The 21,735-nt window shown below is 40.8% G+C and overlaps 3 protein-coding genes and 1 long non-coding RNA gene across 7 annotated transcripts; 3 read left to right on the forward strand and 1 right to left on the reverse strand.

Moving 5' to 3' along the window:
* The first annotated feature begins 599 nt into the window (after positions 1-599).
* On the forward strand, positions 600-11,943 carry LOC136242673 (uncharacterized). Of its 2 annotated transcripts, none has more exons than XM_066034116.1 (6): positions 600-711; positions 9,286-9,367; positions 9,651-9,741; positions 9,791-9,876; positions 10,084-10,177; positions 11,860-11,943. In XM_066034116.1, the coding sequence occupies exons 1-6, from the start codon at positions 663-665 to the stop codon at positions 11,941-11,943; spliced, it is 486 nt and encodes a 161-aa protein (XP_065890188.1). In that variant the 5' UTR covers positions 600-662. The 2 variants fall into 2 exon arrangements, with proteins under 2 accessions (XP_065890188.1, XP_065890189.1); XM_066034117.1 differs by lacking the exon at positions 11,860-11,943 and adding an exon at positions 11,219-11,529.
* On the forward strand, positions 2,112-8,063 carry LOC136242671 (uncharacterized). The gene is made up of 2 exons (XM_066034114.1): positions 2,112-2,329; positions 2,383-8,063. Exon 2 carries the CDS (start codon positions 2,449-2,451, stop codon positions 7,963-7,965), a length of 5,517 nt encoding a protein of 1,838 aa, XP_065890186.1. The 5' UTR covers positions 2,112-2,329; positions 2,383-2,448; the 3' UTR covers positions 7,966-8,063.
* Positions 11,944-12,759: 816 nt separating the features above from the next.
* LOC136242672 (uncharacterized) lies at positions 12,760-14,757 on the forward strand. The gene is made up of 6 exons (XM_066034115.1): positions 12,760-12,850; positions 13,082-13,221; positions 13,269-13,334; positions 13,869-13,915; positions 14,089-14,240; positions 14,289-14,757. The coding sequence occupies exons 2-6, from the start codon at positions 13,156-13,158 to the stop codon at positions 14,573-14,575; spliced, it is 618 nt and encodes a 205-aa protein (XP_065890187.1). The 5' UTR covers positions 12,760-12,850; positions 13,082-13,155; the 3' UTR covers positions 14,576-14,757.
* A 362-nt stretch (positions 14,758-15,119) lies between these two features.
* LOC136242674 (uncharacterized) lies at positions 15,120-21,201 on the reverse strand. 3 transcript variants are annotated; one of them, XR_010694608.1, is made up of 6 exons: positions 21,075-21,201; positions 16,568-16,673; positions 16,407-16,519; positions 16,167-16,359; positions 16,038-16,100; positions 15,120-15,138 (listed from the first exon to the last, which is right to left on the reverse strand). It is a non-coding gene; the product is annotated as an uncharacterized lncRNA (long non-coding RNA). The 3 variants fall into 3 exon arrangements; XR_010694609.1 differs by lacking the exons at positions 15,120-15,138; positions 21,075-21,201 and adding an exon at positions 20,771-20,793 and having other exon boundaries at positions 15,481-16,100; XR_010694607.1 differs by lacking the exon at positions 15,120-15,138 and having other exon boundaries at positions 15,482-16,100.
* Positions 21,202-21,735: the final 534 nt, after the last annotated feature.

Consider the following 21,735-nt stretch of genomic DNA (forward strand, 5'->3'; position numbering starts at 1 on the left):
TTTTCTATATTGATTGTGTAGTGAAGTGCATGTATTTGATGGTAGTTTAGCTTAGTTAGATTGTTCTAGAGTGAATATCTTTGTACATATCAGCCAGAGAGAACCATCATTATTATAAATGAGAAAACACAATAAGTATAGAGTTAGCTTACTGAGTATGTGCGACCACAATCAGATCGTAGTAAAAGATCTGCGTGGACACGGCAAGGTAAATACAAGAACAAAACTGACAAACATAGCTACATAGCTACACTGATACAGAAAACTATGGTGGCCGAGAAGGGTCAGCCGCTAGCCGCTTGCAAAGACGCGTCGGCTAAGCAAGTCAGCCGCTAGCCGCCTGCAAAAGCCGATTCGGCTAATACAAGCCGCTATCCGCCTGCGAAGCCGCGTCGGCTAAGCGAGAAAAGCCGCTTCTACATTGCGTATACGTCCTGTAACAAAATATTTGGTCCGGGTGCATAAACGGTCCGGCCGGACCTTTTATGACAGCATAAATGGTCCGCCCGGACCATTGGTGCGTTGACATGCAGTCCGTGACACATGATGCTGCGTCACGTGCCTCCGCATTACAACGTGCTTTATATAGAGCAACAGTACAGAGCGTGTAACTGTTTCCTCGGCTGTTCCGGCAGTGGTAGCTATACCTGTCGTAAATAGTCATGGATGCCTCAAATGATCGACCGTCTTCTACGCCGCACCTGGGTGCTGGTAAGACTATAGCTACCTTGTTATTGTTATTATCTACTTTACCAGTTAGGCACTGGAGGGTGTACGCACAGAAGGCAGAGCCTGTTCGAGGTGTTCACCCATAGCCTAGGAGCCTAAGAGACAATCTTTGAGCTAAATATCCTAAAGTGAAACGGGTGTCTCACAATCGAGGTCACTGCCATGAGACAAATATAATCCCCGACTACCACAGTAATAAGGGCTGAGGTGGGGGAAGGTGGCGATTTGCATCACTGAAAATTACAATTCCCCACCTACTGGGGAAGTACTAGCGATGCAAACCCCGACCAAGTGTCGACCTGCAAACCCCTGCAAGGGGGTGTCATGTCGGCTCACGCTGTAGGTAGATCTGCGACCGCGGTCAAAGTCTTGACCAGGGAAAATTTCACCTTGACCCTTGACTTGCAGCGTTTATCGTCTATGACCTGTGACTTGAGCGTTTCTTGTCGAACTTTTGACCTACACTTATTTCTCTATTTTCCTATATGCACCTGCGCTTGTAACCTAGTATAATACTTTCTTAGTGCGTGCTACCAGCAGCTGGGAGAGAAAAATCATTATTACGGCGAAGCGCCTGTTGGAGCTTTAAAACATCTTAGAGATCCTTACTTCTTGTGAGTTACGTATAATCCCGTAAACTTGATAATAGCTACGTATAGTTTTCGATTGTGGGTTTCGAACCTTCCATATCGTCTTTACCCTTGACCCACTGTAAGGGCTATTTAGTGGCCTTGACCGTTGACTTAGAGTTTGACCGCGGTCGCAGATCTACCTACAGCAAGAGCCTGAGTGACACCCCCTTGCCCTAGAATACTGCGGGGGGCTAGGAGGGGATCGGGATTTGTACGGTCATGTGGCATTGGTCTAGTAATGAGTTAGTTCGAGTGGATTCTAGTATATGAACGTAGTATCTAGCACCTGAGACACTACTGAAGCACACACTTTTAATTTGCTGTCTGAGTGAATTTCTTTAGTGAAGACAAATCCCCACTAGCTATACTGTATGTCAGGGGAAATTTAGTGATCAATTCCCCCACCATCCCTGACCTTTCCCCACCCTCAGCCCATATCAGTGCATAGTCGGGCATTACATTGATAGACGCACATTGCCATTATTACCCTATCGTGTTCAGTTCGTGGTCTTTACAATGAAATTTCAAAGCAGTGTACATGTTCACTACTGTGAAATCAAAGGCTTATTTTATTTATTTATTATTGCTTTACAACAACAGATGCAAGATTACATTAATGATTGTACAAAAATAGCATGGTGGTGTTGAGGGTCAGATGGCAACATGTGCCAACTGCCCTAACTAATTACTGCATGTACATGTAGACAACATGCAAAATTAAGACGTTTTAAAAGTTGGTACCAATGTCGTGACGACTGAACAGTAACTTCCCTATTTAGAACTCTAATTATTTAGTTATTATATTGTGCGCATGTCTGTACTGCACGTGTATGTTATATACTTTCGATTGTGGGTACAACACGAGGTGTTCAGATTGTACGTGGCTCGAATCCCCCTCCACTCCGCCAATCCCGAGTCGGACCTGGCCAGGATAGGAACGTTCCGCAGCATTTTGGTGCTGTGACCAGGTACAGTCCACTATATTATCATAACCTCCACCTCATTTTGGTGCTGTGACCAGGTACAGTCCACTATATTATCATAACCTCCACCTCATTTTGGTGCTGTGAGCTGAAGAAGACGGATTATGGCGGACATTAAGCGAGCCCAATGTTCACGGAGAGGATACAGAACACACCTTAAGAAGATATTGGCGAGCGTCGACGAAGTGTTAGCGAACCCACAACCCCTCAGCGAAGATAATACAGCCACTCTGAGGGATCTCCATGATCAGCTTATACGTAAGCACGAACTTATAACCCCATTAGACGCTAAGATACTTGAAGCTACCGAAGAAGACGAGGCCATTGAAGCTGAAATACTGCAAGCTGAAGAGACCAACGCTGCGATATCAAGAGCAAAAGCCAAGATAACCCATCGCCTAAGTTCTATCACTGCAAGAGACACAACAATCTCTCCACGTGCACCTCCCCCACCTGCCACCGAGCGTCAGGCAGATCATGCAAGCACTGTTACCCGTCTACCTAAGTTAGAATTACCACAATTCAGTGGCAATCCCATTCTGTGGCAGTCATTCTGGGATACCTTTGAAGCATCTGTGCACAATAGCACCTCCTTAACTGGAGTACAGAAGTTGAGTTATCTCAGAAGCCAACTACAAGGAGAAGCAGCTCGTGTTATTGCAGGCTTCCAACTGACTAATGCTAATTACCAACACTCCATTGACCTGTTAAAGGAACGTTTTGGTCAACCACATAAACAGATAGAGGCTCACATGCAAGCTTTAATTGATATCCATAGTCCTAGTGGTACACTCGCCAGCCTACGTGAGTTTCACGACACCATTGAAGGGCACATCCGTAGCCTGGCTTCACTTGGAAAATCACAGGACACTTACAGCAGCATGCTTGTCACTATCATTCTTGGGAAAATTCCACCCAAGATCAAACAGAACCTAGCCAGGGCACATGGGAGACAAGAGTGGAAAATTGATGAACTGCAAGAAGCCATCCTCACTGAAATTTACATTCTTGAGGCAGGATCATCGTCACAGACAGATGCTCATAATTCTACCTTGCCACCGACTGCACTGTTTCATGCTGCAGCTACTAACAAGTCTATTGGTGGAGCCAGAGGTAAACCGCAGTGTCCATTCTGCAAAGGCCCACACTCCCCTTCTGTGTGTGATGTTATCAAGGACCCAAAGCAACGCTCAGCTGTAGTTCGTCAAGAAAAGCTCTGCTTCAATTGCTTGGGTCATCATAAGGTCTCCTACTGTAATTCCAAGCACAGATGTCACAATTGTAGGCGTAAGCATCACACGAGCCTATGCAGTTATGAGCCGCAACCCACTGGCCAACATGCTAAGCCACATACTGGACACTCCTCACAACCTACGCACGTTGGACAACACCACACTGGTGCAGTCTCAGGTTATCCCATTCCACCAGCTAACAATACACAGCCGCAGATCTGTAATCTCCCACCAACAAATCCTGTGAGCTCTAACACAACTGACACTACCTCATTGTCCATGACTTTGCCACCATCCTGCACTACACTGAACAGAGTATGCTTACTCAAGACTGCTATAGCAACAGTCTCACATGGGAACAGAAGTACAGTAGCCAACCTGCTATTTGACGAGGGATCCCAGCGATCATTTATCACTCAAGATCTGGCCTGCTCCTTAGTGCTACAACCTTATCAACAAGAAGACATCAACATCTCTTCCTTTGGAGCAAACTGTCAACTTAACCGCAAGATGGATGTTGCCATGATCAACTTATTGACCAACGATGGACATGCTATACCGCTGTCAGTGATAATTGTACCACGTATCGCTACGCCACTACAGAACACTACTAGCATCAGTATGACTCACCTACCACACCTACAGAACCTCCAGTTGGCTCATCCACTTTCCGCAGAATGCGAATTTGAGATTTCTCTATTAGTTGGTGTGGACCACTACTGGGACATTGTAGGAGATCACATTGTAAGAGGAGTAGGAGGAGGACCTACTGCAGTGGCTTCTAAACTGGGCTACCTTCTCTCAGGACCAGTACAACTGGCTAACACTCAGCACTCAAACATCAGCACCATGATGTTAACAGTCAATCAACAATGTGACTTTGACCTTGAACGTTTTTGGAACCTGGAATCTGTAGGAGTGTCAATGAGTGATCTCAGTGCTGAAGAAGATATGCTTCAACACTACATCTCTTCGTGTATCACCAGAGACCCTGATGGGGCTTACGTTGCCAGGTTTCCTTGGCGACCCAATCCTCCCACCTTACCCAACAACCTCATTATTGCTCAGAACAGAACACGTCAAATGCTTAAACGGCTGGCTAAAACACCAAACCTACTAATGGTATACAATAGCATCATTGTCGAACAAGAGGCTAGAGGATTTATTGAACGTGTAAAGTCAACAGATAATGAATCCAGTATCCACTACATCCCACACCATGCAGTTGAGAAAGACTCGCCAACAACTCCTATACGGATTGTTTTTGATTGCAGCTGTCGGCAATCGTCTGGATATCCATGTCTCAATGACTGTCTGTTGATCGGTTCACCCTGTGTTAGTGATATATGCTCTATCCTCGTTCGTTTCAGGAGTCATCGCTTTGGAGTGTCTACTGATATAGAGAAGGCGTTCTTACACGTCCGTCTACATCCCGATGATAGAGACTATACTCGCTTCTTCTGGTTAACCGATCCTACTGATGTATCCAGCCAGTTTTGTATTTATCGGTTTAATGTCGTTCCATTTGGTGCGACAAGCTCACCTTTCATGCTCAATGCTGTTTTGCAGTACCATCTTCAGCAGCAAAACACAGCCGTTTCTGATGACATGAGATCAAACCTGTACGTAGACAATGTCATAACTGGTGGTGCAACAGAACAAGCAGTCATAAGCTACTACAGAGAAGCAAGAGCTATAATGTCCAGTGCTAACATGAATTTGCACAGTTGGTCATCCAATAGTACTGAGTTGATGACAATTGCAGCTCAAGACAACGTCAGTGATGACAGTCAGTCAGTCAACATACTAGGTCTGCGATGGAATACTACAACAGACAAGCTCTCCCTAGCAGCCAAACCCACTATTTTGGCACATGATCATCTGGTGACTAAAAGAGAAGTCTTGCAAGATCTTTCCAAGATATTTGACCCACTAGGCCTTGCAGCTCCAGTAGTTATTAGAGCTAAAATACTGATGCAGAAGCTGTGGATACGTAAGGTTGCTTGGGATGAGCCCTTAGATGAAGAGATCCATAAAGAGTGGATAGATGTTGCCTCTGATTTGAAGTCAGTCACTCAACTTTCTGTTAGTAGAAGGTACTTTTCTTCAGCTTTCGTGCAACCAGTACTACACTCATTTGCTGATGCAAGCCTGAAGGCTTACGGTGCTGTAGTATTTCTCACACAGGGTGATGAAGTATCGTTCATAGTGGCTAAATCTCGTGTGGCACCCCTGAAAGAACTCACATTACCACGCTTGGAACTCATGGCGGCATTGGTTGCAACACGTTTGACCCACTTTGTGGTGAAGGCAATTCCCCTCAAAGACCCATCTATCTTCGTTTGGTCGGACAGCCAAATTGTATTACACTGGGTGAATAGTCGTAAGCAACTACCAACATTTGTTCGTCACCGCATAACTGAGATTCGGTCACTACTACCAACAGCTGATTGGAAATACTGCCCCACCCTGGAGAATCCAGCAGACTTACTTACAAGGGGAATCACCACAGAGGCACTGATGTCATCCACATTATGGCAGCACGGACCAGCATGGCTCACTACACCTAACAGATGGCCATCCTTTGATCAGCCAATTCTACCCCCCCTTCTTGTTGCAGCAGCAGTAGCAACTGAGTTTGTTCCAGCTGAACCCATCACACCTACAGTTGGTTTACATTGTGTCATCATGCTAGATCGCTTCAACACTCTTAGTAAGCTATTACGTGTAACTGCTTATGTGTTCCGCTTCATAGATAATGTAAGAGCTCAACCAGACCACCGACGTTATGGACCAATCAGTGCCATGGAGTTCACTACAGTGAGGTTCAAGTGGGTGAAAGATGTACAGCAGGATGTGTATAAGAAGGAGATAGCCAATCTGAAGCTTGTAGCCAGGCAACCGAAGACATCTAGACTACTACTTGTTCGTCAGCTTAGACTGTTTCTGGACGAACATGAATTCCTACACTGTGGTGGACGCATCCACAACGCTCCGGTGAGTAAAACAACCAAGTTCCCCTACCTCATACCTCCTAGACATCGGTTTTCCTATTTGATTATCCATGATGTACATGTGACACTGCACCATGCTGGCACTGGTGCCACACTAACTGCCTTACGCCAGACATACTGGATTCCAGCCGCACGCCAGTATATCAAATCAATTTTACGCCACTGTGTTACCTGCTTACGAGTGATAGGGCAGCCATATTCAGCACCAGATCCACCTCCACTACCTTGTTTGCGGACACAAGATGTTCATCCCTTCACATATACGGGGGTAGATTTTACCGGAGCACTATATGTGAAACGAGCTGAACAAGAAGTGAAGGTTTATTTGTGCCTTTTTACCTGCGCTACTACCCGCGCTACTACCCGCGCAGTTCACTTGGAAATTGTACAAGATCTATCTACTGAAACTTTCCTTTTGGCCTTCCGCAAATTTGCTGGCCGGAGGTCACTGCCGAAGTTGATGATATCTGACAATGGCTCTACATACATGTCGGCAGCTGAGGAACTTCGCTTACTAATGGAGAAGACAGAAGTTAAGGAGGAGTTAGGAAGGAGAGGTGTCACTTGGCAGTTCATACCCAAGAGAGCCCCCTGGTATGGTGGCTTCTGGGAAAGGCTAGTGGGGCTCACAAAAACCACCATTAAGAAGGTCCTTGGAAGGCGGCATGTATCTCTCCAAACCCTAGAGACTATTGTTGTGGAGATTGAGGCCATCTTGAATGATCGTCCCCTAACGTTTGTGTCATCAGAGATGGGTGACCCTGAGCCACTGACACCTGCTCACTTGCTGCACGGGAGAAGAATTACTTGCCTTCCCCATGAGATGGTGGATGTCGATGAGCTTACTGATCCCACATTTGGAAATGCCACTTCAATGAGGAAGAGTGCTAACACTCAAGCAGCCATAATCAGGGACTTTCAAACAAGATGGCGTCATGAATACTTGACTTCGTTAAGGGAACATCACAAGTCCTCAGGTAATAACATTCAACTGGTGAAGAAGGGTGATGTAGTGCTCATTCATGATGATGCTCCCCGAGCTACTTGGAAGATGGCTGTGATTGAGGACCTTATCATTGGAAGAGATGGATTAGTGCGAGCAGCAACAATTAGAACAAATAATGGGACAACTAACAGGGCTATCACAAGGCTCTACCCTTTGGAGGTAACTGCTGGACAGGAGGATACTGATGGGAATGTGCAGCCTACTCCAGGACCCAAGTTACAACCTGAGCAACCAGTGGTACGGACAGATTCAGAGACTGGGGGGTCTCATCCGAGACGAGCTTCAGCGAGAAGGGCAACTGAACAGTTCAAGACTTGGGCCAGAATCCTTGCTGCCCCCCCGGAGGATGTCGTGACGACTGAACAGTAACTTCCCTATTTAGAACTCTAATTATTTAGTTATTATATTGTGCGCATGTCTGTACTGCACGTGTATGTTATATACTTTCGATTGTGGGTACAACACGAGGTGTTCAGATTGTACGTGGCTCGAATCCCCCTCCACTCCGCCAATCCCGAGTCGGACCTGGCCAGGATAGGAACGTTCCGCAGCATTTTGGTGCTGTGACCAGGTACAGTCCACTATATTATCATAACCTCCACCTCAACCAAAAACACAAACTTAGCTACATAATCAAAATTTACAGGGCAGGAGAGTTTAGAGCACTTACAACAGGGACACAAGCAGAGACAAATATAATTTTTGCAGTAGACTGGTCGTAATGTCCTGTCATGATCAGTTGTGGTAGGACAGAGTGGGACTAAGAGTTAGATTTTACAATTCAGGTAACTGTCATTCATTGCTCTTGTTGTGACCTTGCTAATTGAATGGGAGTAGGCTTAGTACATTTATGGCCACCCCCTTGGATTGTAAGAATGTAATGTCTCCTAGCAACCAAGTGGTAGTTATGATTGGCAGTACAAGCCATAAACCACTGTATTCCTTAGGCTTCATCCCTTTTCTTTTGGTAGCTAGGACTGACATTAACAAATCACCCACTGTATGGTCTATACCAAATTTTGATTGCTTCTATAGTTTTAACAGTTTCAGCTAATTTAAAATCAACCTGGCCACCATCCAGTACAGGATACCAGTGGACCTTCAGCATAATTGTGCAATCTGTATAATACTGAACCATGTACATGCATGCTATATATGTGACCGAATTTGCGAAAAGGGGTCTTCCACACACATCCAATTCCATAAACTTGGGAGACCATATCTTAGTATTCAAGTAACATATTACACTGAAATTTTCACCATCCATTCAACCATGTTGGTGTTCACTTCTGACCAAATTTAAAGTCAATAGCTCTTTCTAACATGACGTTATAGATTGTCAAAGTTGGCAAATCTGATGTGTGTGGAAGACCACTTTTCACAAATCCGGTCACATAATGTTAACTGCCATAATTTTGTGTGTTGAAAAACATGTAAAGTACATTGTGGAGTATATAAACATAGTTGATGCTAATATTAACTCACATTATATAATGTTAACCAATCATGTACCCACCAATTTTGTTCTCTACTTTACCAAAAATGAAACCTGCAAGTTAAGTTGACAGCAGCTTACAATTGTAGACGTGCTTATAGTATACATATTTATACATTGTATACCATTATGCTTAAAGTTTGTACGTTCAAAACTGAAATGCATTCCTATACCCATTTTAACTTTTTTTGTAGTAATATATGAATATTTTTACTCTGGAAGACCATACAAGATCATACTAGAACGCTTGAAACGTATACATGGAGTTAAAAAAAGGTACATGTCGATAATGTATATACGTATAACAAAAATGGATGTACCGTACGCAAGGAAATTTTGACGTCAAAAAAATTTGTCAAATGTTTATAAGCACCCTTAAAAGTACAGGTTTTGCCTACAATTTCTTGATTTTCGTCAACATTTTATACATCAAATCCGCTGAAGTCTGAATTCATCAAATTTTTCTTACGTCAAAATTTCCTTGCGTACGGTATATACTTCATGTTCATTTCTATACTCTTACTACTGTTCACTGTATACATAATATTATATGTTTTAGCATGTCTTGGCTTAAGCGACAACTAAGACGTTTGAGGTTAAAGAGACGCTGTCCTGATCCTCCTGAAGAATCAGTGAAGACGATTATTGTGGTATTTCATTATTATGATTATTGTTTTGATGATTTTATAATTTTTGTAGCCAATAGTAAAAACATCTGATCGGCTACGTGGCTACCGTGCTGTATGGAGGATTTTACACAGAAAATTTAGATTGCGTATTAGAAGGTATGGGTACATAAGGATGCACTCCTATATGTTCAAGTGTAATAACCAGGATATAGGAAGCTTCTTATATAACTATAACCATGCATCATATGTTTGTGGGCAGTGATTTTGTGGAAGCCCTTAAATTTGAAATTATGTACAATACAATGTAGTTAATAAAGAGTGTACTGTTTTTGATATTTGGCAATATGATTTGTTTGATTATAGAGATACAGTGATGAGAATGATGAGACAAATTGACCCTTTGGGAGTTGAAGTTCGAAAGAAGAGGAGACTTAAGCGGAGAATATACACTGCAAAGGTTTGTGTTAAAATAGAACTCAAGCATGCTTATGTATAACTCTAGTTTCATAAAGCAAAATGAGTATTGTACGTTCACATATGCGTGACATTAACTAATGATTAGTACCGACTAATGATTAGTACCTACTAATAATCAAGGGACAGTTACTTTTAGTGATTAGCCAAACTAGTTATAGCTCACTGAAACTGTATTACCTTGCTCTGTTTGTAGCTTTTGTATTGTGTAAGATGATGAATACACTTCTTTTGGTACAAAATATAATAATGTAAAATTAATATTTGATTAGACTATTGTTTGATAGTGTAGACAAACTTAATAATAGAAACTGACTGTTGTATTAGAGTATTTAAAGAATTTTATTTTAAAAGCACTAATGGCATCATAGAATGTGATAATTATAGACTAGAACACTGCCACTTAACTTCTTGGGCAAGGTAAGCTGTTCATTAGCGCTAACAGTGACGTTGCAATACGTATATCAGTATTGTTTATCCACATCTAATGTGAACATTAAAAGTTATCACTCAGCGCTACTGTGTAGTGTTTCCAAGTAGTGATCAATCATGTACTAAAAGAGTATGCCTTGTAGCCATGCAGACTAGGTGCAACAATTTTAACATCAAGCAATTTATTGTCCACTAAGCACGACATAGTTAACTATAAATGTAATTAGTCTATCCATGCATGTTCTGTTATTTCTTAGTCATATATTAAACAAGTGGAATTTGAAGTTCAATTAGGGATCATAGAAATAAAAAGTAGTTGTGATGGAATTAAGGATTAAATGTCCACCACTATTATATCTTCATGTGTAGGCAGCCTCCCTTATTTTACTTCTTTTTTTATTTCTGTTATCTCCAATCAAAAATTTAAATTCAAGTTTTTGTTTGCTTAGTACTTTTTGTAACATTATTATGGCTGGTGAACCCGAAAGAATGGTGCCATACTTATTGTTTTCATCTAAATGTGTATCCCCCAGCTATCAGTTACTAAAATAATGAAGTGACCATTGTATGCTTTGTTTTCAACTATGTTTAGCCTGTTATACAATGATACAAACAAAGAACACTAGGAGAAAGCACCTCTGCAATAAATCCAGGAAAACTGGGTTGATTCCCCTTACAAACATAAGGAAGCCATTATGTAGCACTACTACAAATCAACACCTTGAGCTATCAGCGAAGAGAATTGGAACACAAAGGAGCATCAAAAGTTAAGTTTGCGATGTATGCATTGTATGTGCTGCTGTATGCCAAAGGGTACCTGTTGGGCTGAAGCAACATCGAACAGTGAAAAATCCAGCCTGTATAGCTTTTGCTGTTATTCAGATTTGCATGTCTGAAGTCATCCTTTAGTCAATCAGTCAGTGGAAAATCCCATGAATATTATTTTTTTAATTCTTAGCAAGTACTAAAGGTACTGTTTGGCTTGGTTATACAATACCTCACCAATACTGCCAAGGCACCATGAAGATATTGTTTAGCTGGTTTATTGTCAATATTTTTTTGTGAGGAAGTATACACCTCTGTGATCCCTATATACAGTACTGCCATACGGTATATCATACAGTGCATAAACACATATAATAATAATATATATATATATGTATGCACTTTAAGCACATATTGTAATTGATGTGCAACGTAATATGAAATGATGCACATTGATACATTCTACAGGGTCCTAATTATATCTGGCACTTGGATGGGTATGACAAATTGACACAATATGGACTGTCAATACATGGATGCATTGATGGGTAATATATATATATATATATATATATGCTATTGTATAGCTAAGGTATGTACAAAGCCATGATCCTATACTTGAGATTGCATAAAGAAAACTTGATTACATTTGATTTTTCCTCAGACTAGTGAAGGCCACGCCCATTTTTCACAACTTGGTTGTTTTTGTGTGCATTCAATTTTTCTGTACTCTGTATGGCCCCAAAGTCAGAGAGCATCCTGACCCCACAGTTTACAGTTGCTTGGCTTTTGCTTTTTAAATCTATAGCTGCTACTTCTTTAACCATCAAAAAGCATTGCTATGATCAGCCTATGTATATACACATATAATTTCAAGTTATTCCCATTAGCGGTTTACCTTGTAGCCATGAAAAAAGTTCATTATTATGCGAGTAAATGTTCGCAGCAGAGTGTAAACTTATCAGATTCCTTGTAAACTTATTACGTGAATTTACCTTTATCTGTACCAAATTTTCAAGCATTTACACATTTGTATTTCATAACAATTTTTGCAAAGTGCCCCATAGACCCTAAGAAAAAACACTGAAATTTTGCAATTGGCCACCCATATCACAAATAGCTGCAGCAAGTTTAATCAAATTTTCTGTGTGGCCTATACCCTAGCTATAGTGTAAAAAATGGTGTACTTTGGAGATAAAATTATGGAACTGAAAATAGCATTTTCTTTCTTCCTGTCAATATGCACATGGTAAGATGTGCCAGCTTTAATTTCTTGGTTGCATGACACACTACTGTCATGATATTATGCAACTAGATCAGCTCCATATCTGTGTATTTATTATAATATTATGTACTTAATAGATATTCAAGAAAATAGTTTGGCTGCATCTTTCTCCTACGAATCATGACCCTAAAGTTATTGCCAGGTATTACTTGGAATGTGTAGAGAGTGCAAGAGGTAAGTAAGTAAAGCTGTGTATTTTAATAGTTTTAATCTCTTATACTGCTGGTTGTTGATATTCATGTTTTCATGACTACAAAAGATTATCATGCACTCGTCATATTGTGTGACAGTAATTGAATTGTTTATGCTTTTAATAGGATAACAACTATTAGTACGACTTAGAACTGTAGTAGGATAATATTGATACTAGTATCAAAGAATGTGAAACTTGTTTCATTGCTATAGGCTGCCCGAGGCTGGTACATGCTGACCATGGCACTGAAAACTGTGCAGTTGCTAAAATTCACATTGCGTTTAGGATGAATCACACTGATCGATTGTCTGGCTCCAAGAGCTTTATATATGGACCATCAACAGCAAATATTGTATGCTTAATTGTTCTGCTAAATGTATATCTTACTGTGATTTACAGAGAATAGAAGCTTGGTGGTCTCAGTTACGGAGATTTAAGACAAACTGGTGGATTGATTTATGTAAAGTATGCTTGGTATTACTGTATGTATTCCTTATGCACTGTATGTATGCCCTGTTGCTACAATGTCCCATTAGTGTATTTATATGGTTGTATGTGACACTATCCTAGTAATAGTATCATTAGACCCTTTTTGTGGTGATTTTGGAGGTGTCTAAGTTACTTAGATCCTTTTCATGTTTATTACATGCACTTGCACTGGTAGCATTGCAATGCATAGCCACCTGAAAATTAATTTCAGTAATTTTAAACCCATAACTGTTGTTATGGTGGAGTAATGGCTTGTTTCTACTAATGAACACTACATTTCTCTGTTACAAGCAGCTGTCAACAGTGTTAAGGTATTACAGCTACATAAGGGGTCTAAATAACTTAGACTTCAGACCACAGGGGTCTAAGTAATTTAGGCCCTGTAGTAGCTAGCACCTTCGCTTCACTCAGGTGCCATGACACAGGGCCATTGGGTTACTAAAGCACTTAGATCCCTGTGGTCTGAAGTCTAACTATTACACAATGCTAAAGGGTAATTCTGTGTTATAGGGACTTCAATCAGAGGGATTGTATGATAATACCAAAACCATTCACAGGTCAGAGTAAGATGGTTTGAAGTAAAATGTGTGCTAGCTAGTAGATGGTGAACAAATGCATATGAACATATATTTTGTTGTGCACAATAACACAAGTACTGTAAGCCTAGAAAGTTTTGATGGTCTAATGTACCTAATAATAATTGTTATAAATATCTGTTTCTACTTTATAGATACACACTTACATTTGTATTTGGGGAACTTCTACAGAAAGATCTTAACAAATTTGTTGCAGAGTGGAATTCTCACCCGATTAGAAAGAACAGACATGCTCGTTCATCACATGGCTGCCCTGATGATATTTACGACATGCCAGTACTGCATGGTGAGTTTAGATGTATACACAAACACGGATGTAACATGTGAATTACAGGGGTGCAAGACCAGCTTCAAGATTTTGATGCTAACTTGTGGGCACAGTGCATGTTACATGAGTCAGTATCACCACCAAGATTCTACCCAGATGATTTCAAAACATCTGCAAGTACAATTTTGTACAATGGCCTTGGATTAAATCCAAATGCTATAACGCACTACAATTGTCGTAATGTGTACCTTAAATTGGTTCACTTGATTAATTCCTTACTAAACCATGGCGTAACTATATGTTCAAACTTGTCAATAACTGATTCAAGTGATGACAATGATGATACTGTATAATGAACTGATAAGTTTTGCAAATTACATTATGTGACATGAAGTATCCATGGTGACTACAATTAAAAATTGGTCTCTGACCACCACTCCACTACTTTCAAATTAACAACAAGCACACAATCATTATAGTGCTGGTGTTGTACAATTAACACCTGATACCTGTTTACCCTAAGAAAAGTGCTAAAGGCTAAATATGAAAGTTAGCAATTTTAGACATTTAAAACTTTTATCTGTTTCAAACACATCTGTATTCAAGACTCACAATATGCACTTGGAAAACTTAAATAGTAACTTGAAATAGTCGCTTTAATAGTTAAACAGATTTGGGGCAAATATATACATGTTTGGTTTGAGTCAAATGTACTGGGAATTTTTGATGTGGTATTGGTATTATGATCTTGTTAACTAAGAAAACATGGAAACAGATATACTACATACTACAATCATGCAATCATACTACAATCATGCATACTATGATTGCCTCCTGGATAATGTAGGCAATCATAGTATATAGTGCTGTGGCCTGTGGTATCGTTAGCTCCACCTCAAGACATTTCTGTTGGTCCCTGTAGAAATAAATCCAGAAAGTAAGCAGTAAACGGATTGCAAATAACATAGCCATGAAGCGTGCAGACTGTATTAGGGATAGATCCCTAAAAATTCAACAATAGCACCGGGTTGGTACATTTTTTCCAAATTGTACAACCAGACACGAATAGATAAATTTTATTTCTGCCAAATTTTTAGGAAATTACGTATGTTCAACCCGTTATGCAGCATAAAGAATCAAGAACTATTTGATAAGTACCTCTGCAATTAAAGTAGTTACTATGAAAAATACGGACGATTTTCATTACGAGGGAAGCCATCACATGCTACCACCAAATCGACACCTTTCACTGTCAGCAAAGATGAATAGGACACAAAGGAGGACACTGGTAATTTTATAAAGAATGCATTGTACATACTGTGGTATGCCAAAAGGCACGTGTCCAACTGAAGCAATGTCGAACAGTGAAAAATCAGCCTGTAGCCTTAGCCATTATTGAATTATGCTTCTCTGATGGCATCAGTCAGTTACTTACCAAATCACTAGAAAATTCCATTTAATGTTTTTCTTTTAATTCCAAGGCAATTTGTTGAAAGGTTTTTGGGTTGATCTGAAGGCTTGTTTGGGCTTAGTTTTACCTAACAATGCCTCATCATTGTCAGGGAAAAGTGAGGCTGAAAACATGAAAACTATGTGTAAAGTGCTGTAAGTTGTGATACATATAGCTATTTCACCTATATAAGTATACCTTAGCTTATTGGTAGCCATTAGCTATTTACTGTATGATGAAAAGATAAATTTTTGTATTACTACAATGTTAGGTGTATATAGACAAAATATTTGTTTCAATGCTAATAATATAATGTGATAGTTGTCCCTACCAGTATGTACTTGTAACATAATTAATATTCATACCAACTTTGGATCATCTCGGTGTTTGTCATATGCCTCTTTACCTGTGTATGTTGCAAGAGCTACCTACACATGCATGACAAAAAAAGCAAGTAAAGTGTAGTTGGTGGATTCTCACATGCTCACACTTACCACTCCATAACTTTACATGTCTGTTTTTACAGAAACATGTGCCGTATCAGTTTCAGGTGCTGCGTATCCTGATGAACGAGAAACCAAAGCAGCAGTGATCACAGATCGTCCATCTGATATCTGCGGTATTTCTTGCGAGAAACCAAAATCACCCAGCTTGGCTCGAAGATTCTCATCTAATAGAATGTTGCGCCTAACAGGACAAACTTAAAGCATCAATTTCACGTGGTTAAACCTCACATTTTCACATCACCATGCATAATGGGAGGTTCAACTGCATGAAGCCATGCCAATCCATGGCTAACATCTTTAAGTATCCTACTTCTTTCCCGCCATGTCAGTGAAGGTGTTTTCTGTGAAATACAAGAGTTCAAAAGTAGTTGGTTAATTGTCAAGTATACCTCAAATAATCTGTCATGTAAAGTACCCTGCTCCATATACTCAAATACAAGCATTGGTGGAGAAGCACAATATCCCATCAATTCGACCAAGTTCTTATGACGACATCTGCAATGCATACATCATTGTGACTTTTAAACATAGCTAACATGAGCTATGCACATCAGTAGCACTCAATTTTCAGACATGAGCTATATTTGGTAGCACTCAAACATGAGCTATATCTGTAGCACTCAGACATGAGCTACATCAGTAGCACGCAAACATGAGCTACATCAGTAGCACGCAAACATGAGCTATGAACATTGGTAGTACTCAATTTCAGACATGAGCTATATTTGGTAGCACTCAAACACGAGCTATATCAGTAGCACTCAGACATGAGCTACATCAGTAGCACGCAAACATGAGCTATGAACATTAGTAGTACTCAATTTCAGACATGAGCTATGTTTGGTAGCATTCAAACACGAGCTATATCAGTAGCACTCAGACATGAGCTATGTTAGTAGCACTCAAGAGGTAAGCTGGTAACATGAACTACATCAGTAGCACTCAGACAGGAGCTATGCAGGTAGCACTCAAACATGATCTATATAATATTATGTCGGGATAGCACTCAAATACAGGCTATGTCAATAGCACTCAAACATTAGCATTATTCAGATTTTTTTTTTGATTTTTTTTTTTACTGTAACAAATACAGTGCACATAACATAATTATGATGGCTGAGTACAAAAAAAATAATTAAATGTCAGTGAAATGTCTTTGAAATTAGTGTCGAAGGGTGGACCATCCCTCAGTTGTACCTCTCTCCCTTAAAGTTAATGGAATGGTAGTCCAGAGAGAGGGAATTATGCCCAGGAACCATTAATAAATAAGTCCAATGAATTATATTTCGTCATCTGCCGCAACATCAAACTGTCATCCACAACATGACGAAAGGAGTAAGCATGGGTGACAGATGTTAGAGTGGGACAAAAATCCTGGAGAGGTCCTGAGCCATGTTGGTAGCACTCAAACATGCTCGACGTCAGTACATGAGCTACTTTGCTAATACTCAAACATGGACTATGTTGGTAGCACTCAGACATAAGCTATATTGGCAGTACCCAGACAGGAGCTAAGTCAATAGCACCCAGACATGAGCTATATATGTCTGTAGCACTCAAATGAGGTAAGTTAGTAGTACTCAAACATGAGCTACATCAGTAGCACCCAGACATGAGTTATGTTAGTAACAGCCATACATGAGCAATGTCAGTAGCACTCAAGTTAGCAGCACTCAAACATGATTGATGTCAGTAGCACTCACACACGAGCTACGCCAGTAATACTCAAACATGAGCTATGTCATTAGCACTCAAGCATGAGCTACATCAGTAAACGTGGGCTGCATCTGTAGCACCCAAACATGGGCTACACTGGTAGCTTTCAAACATGAATGATGCACAAACATAATTATGAGCTATGTCGGTAGCACTTGTAACATGAGTTATGTCAGTAGCACCCAAACATGGGCTACACTGGTAGCCCTCAAACATGAACGATGCACAAACATAATTATGAGCTACGTCGGTAGCACTTGTAACATGAGTTGTGTCAGTAGCACCCAAATATGAGCTACATCAGTAGCACTGGTAATATGAGTTATGTCAGTAGCACACAAACATGAGCTACATCAGTAGCATTTGTAATACGAGTAACACCTGACGATATCAACCGCAAAAAAAAAAAGAAGAAAGTGACATGCAAGTTGGTGGCTAATAGTCACACATCAGCAATGTCGATCGGCAGTACCTGCTGCACTAAATAGAGCAACTATACATTGCAGTCACACATCAACTATACATGTGCCTGACTGCATCAATAATTATCACAGTAAATATGGGACAGATACTCTGGTGACTCAGTACAGTCACACTTGAGCAATGCAGGTAACTCCTGACTGCAGTAAACGTGACACTGCTGGTAGCACTCTTCAGTCAAGAATGAGTACCTGGGTACATCAAGTCTAGTAAAATTAATGTGATAGCTATGTTGGTATCACAGTACAGTCACACATCAGCTACCTGACCATCAATCACAGTGAACGTGACCTCTTGTCATCACACATTTACACAACAGCTACATTGCATGCATCAGCTGTAGTTGAGGTGATTACTACGTCAACAACACTGTACAGTCATTATATTGTTAGCTTCCAACTACATCAGTGGTAAAAATAGAATTAAATGAGACAGCCATAGTACTGCTATACATTATTACCATGCACTGTAGCCACAGCCACACATCAGCTATATTGTTAGCACAGAAACATGTCACAGCGGAGGTGACAGAAACATCAGCAGTGCAGCCACACAACAGCTATATCATCACCTAACTGCATCACAATCAGCTACAGTGGACAGGACAGCTACACCAGTAGCACCGTACAGTATATACTGTTAGCATCGGACTATATCAATTACAATGGAGGTAGCAGAAAACATCACCAGTGCAGCCATACATCATCACCTGACTGCACCAACTTCAGTGGACACGACAGCTACACTAGTAGCACTGTGCAGTTATATACCAGTTATATTGTTACATCTGACTGCATCAATTGTAGTAGATGTGACACCTGGCTGTGCCATGACTCTACACCCACACATAAGATATATTGCTAACACTTGAGGCAATCATGTGCAGTGGAAGTGTCAGGAATTTCAACAACACAGTTACATACTGAAAACACCCTGATGCATTAGTTGCAGATGTAACAGCCATGCCAGAATAGGACTATTTTGATACTCCTGACCATCTCATGATTGTGGCTACATATCAGTTGTATTATTAGTACCTGCACCATCTTACAGATATTAACAGCACAGGATAGTCATGAGCTTTATCACCTCATTTCATCACTATTACTCAGTATCAGTCACAGTGGGTGAGACAGCTATGTCACTAGTGCAGTACAATTGCACATTACAGTTTCATAGCAATCACACGAGGTTGGGCTTTGGTCTCTGCAAAATTTTAAATGCCTAGCATGTCCAGCCATGTACTCTAAGACTCCTCTTCACCCACACTAATCATAAAGGCCTAGTGCCAACAGCTATGGTGACCACCGAACAAAGCAAGTGAGTGAGGACTTATTGATCTGGTAGCACTACTTCAGGCAACTAGACAAAGTCGTACTAAGCTATTCGATCATTTCCACATGCCAGCTGTATCACACACTGGTCTTATCGAAATCACACCAGGCACGTTTAACACAGATTTCTACACTATGAATAGAGATGTGAGATTGCTCTAAGCAGTATCAGATTAGTGACACATACTAGACACGTCAGACTGAGCTGTGTCTCAACTCTCTGGATACGGGGAACACATCAATTATGATTGTGTCAAGAGTGCACAAGTAGGTGAGCCAATATTACTCACTATGACTGCACTGTGAGCTGGGGACATAGTGCAACTGCACATCAGCTAGGTCAGCACATGACTACAATGCTAAAATCCAACAGGCCGTGCAGCCACTAAAACGCACTTGCATACACACGTATATTATAGATTAACAAGTTACAACTACCGCTACCAATACTGCCAACTTGGCAACATGCTAGCTGGTGGCACACCAATAGCAGTCTTAGCATAATTCATAAGTCAAAACTATGACCAAAAAAAAACTTCAATCAAACAAAGGCCACGGTACTATACTGTAGTGTCATGTAGCCAAGTATCAATGAAGCTGGCGTAGTCTGACAGCTGACTGCTTGCCAGATCAGGGTGTGGCACTGATACAACATCACTCACTAAATGTTTTGAAACATGTTCCTTTCTATGCCAGCCAGTATCAACAACCAGTAGCTGTTTGCAGCTCCTAACCGCGCTGCTGGCACGGTTCACATGGAGGTGGCCAGGTAGCCATGAACAGGCAGGCACACGTGCTAATGCTTAACAGCGCCTATCAAGGGCGACAAGACCTCATTTGGGCGACAGGAAAACCAAGCTCAAACAAGATGATCATTTTGGCAAGGTTTAAATTACTCCAACTAGCTACTTAATAGAACCCCCTGCTACCCCATTATGGGCTTTCTTTGGGCTATGGAACTCTCGCCCAGATAGGCTCGAGTTAGCTGCAGGGGCCAAAAATCCTACATTGAGCCATACAGATTACAACAAAGGCTCGTAAAATGCAATAGCAGCTACTCACCTGTCACTGACCTGCGCTGAGAGGGGATCACGTGCACTGGATCACGTGATGAAACAACCTGACCACCTGCCAAATATATATATATACAATGTCGACACCACCAACATCTACTAAATGTAATTCGATGAATATTTAATACCGACAACAACCACAATACGTGATTCGATAAATATGTGCTAAATATAGTTAAGTAACTAATTGAAATTGTACACATGTAATTGCACATCAGCATTATACCCCTGGAGGGTCCTGCTGATTAACAATAAATAATAAAATAACTACTGTGCGTTTTTACAAAGCTTACGTGGCATTCCTAGCAATACTGCGCCATGGACTATCTCTCGATTATTTAATGCATCAAAACTGGCCATTTCACTGCATTTTCCGTAGCTAGTATTTTACCTCGATACGTAATGATCCTTATATTTTCACGCACGGCAATCCATCAGGAAAACCGTGGCACGCCAGTCACGCGATTTACCAACTATGACTACCACCAGAACATGTCCTCAAGCAAAGGCTAGTATGGTTCACCCTATTAGAATATTCTTCAGTTTAATTTACATGTGGGATCCATGGACATTTCAGCCGGCTCTCTGCCCAAGCCTCTGCCAGAAAGCTGGCCAGTGCTGGGATTATTCATGCAATCGTGCATGCCTGTCAACTGAACTGGTCATAAAAGGCATCTCACAGCCCGGATCCCACTGCTGTTATGAAATTTAGCAACTTGTCTTTATGGCCACATGCATGCAGCCAAGTGACATGCATGGCATATATTATACTCCCGGCGTATAGCTAGAGGTTTCTGTACTAAAATACATGCAATTAATACAATGACCAAAAAGTAATTTGATGACAATATATAGTTGCTTGTGTGTCAAGGCAGTAAGCTATCTTAGTCATGTCATGGCCTGCCTCAATTTTGCTGCATGCACTGAAGACACCTCCATTATACCCAAAGCTTG

Source organism: Dysidea avara, chromosome 13 (assembly GCF_963678975.1).
Source record: "Dysidea avara chromosome 13, odDysAvar1.4, whole genome shotgun sequence".
Lineage (NCBI taxonomy): Eukaryota > Metazoa > Porifera > Demospongiae > Dictyoceratida > Dysideidae > Dysidea > Dysidea avara.

Excerpts from the sequence above, each read along its gene's own strand:
- LOC136242673 (XM_066034116.1), top strand. The coding sequence starts at position 663 with ATGGATGCCTCAAATGATCGACCGTCTTCTACGCCGCACCTGGGTGCT. Across the intron at positions 712-9,285 it reads TACGCCGCACCTGGGTGCTG|TAATATATGAATATTTTTAC; the intron begins GTAAGACTATAG and ends CTTTTTTTGTAG. Across the intron at positions 10,178-11,859 it reads GGAGAATATACACTGCAAAG|GGTCCTAATTATATCTGGCA; the intron begins GTTTGTGTTAAA and ends TACATTCTACAG.
- LOC136242671 (XM_066034114.1), top strand. The coding sequence starts at position 2,449 with ATGGCGGACATTAAGCGAGCCCAATGTTCACGGAGAGGATACAGAACA.
- LOC136242672 (XM_066034115.1), top strand. The coding sequence starts at position 13,156 with ATGAATCACACTGATCGATTGTCTGGCTCCAAGAGCTTTATATATGGA. Across the intron at positions 13,916-14,088 it reads AATACCAAAACCATTCACAG|ATACACACTTACATTTGTAT; the intron begins GTCAGAGTAAGA and ends TCTACTTTATAG. Across the intron at positions 14,241-14,288 it reads CGACATGCCAGTACTGCATG|GGGTGCAAGACCAGCTTCAA; the intron begins GTGAGTTTAGAT and ends TGTGAATTACAG.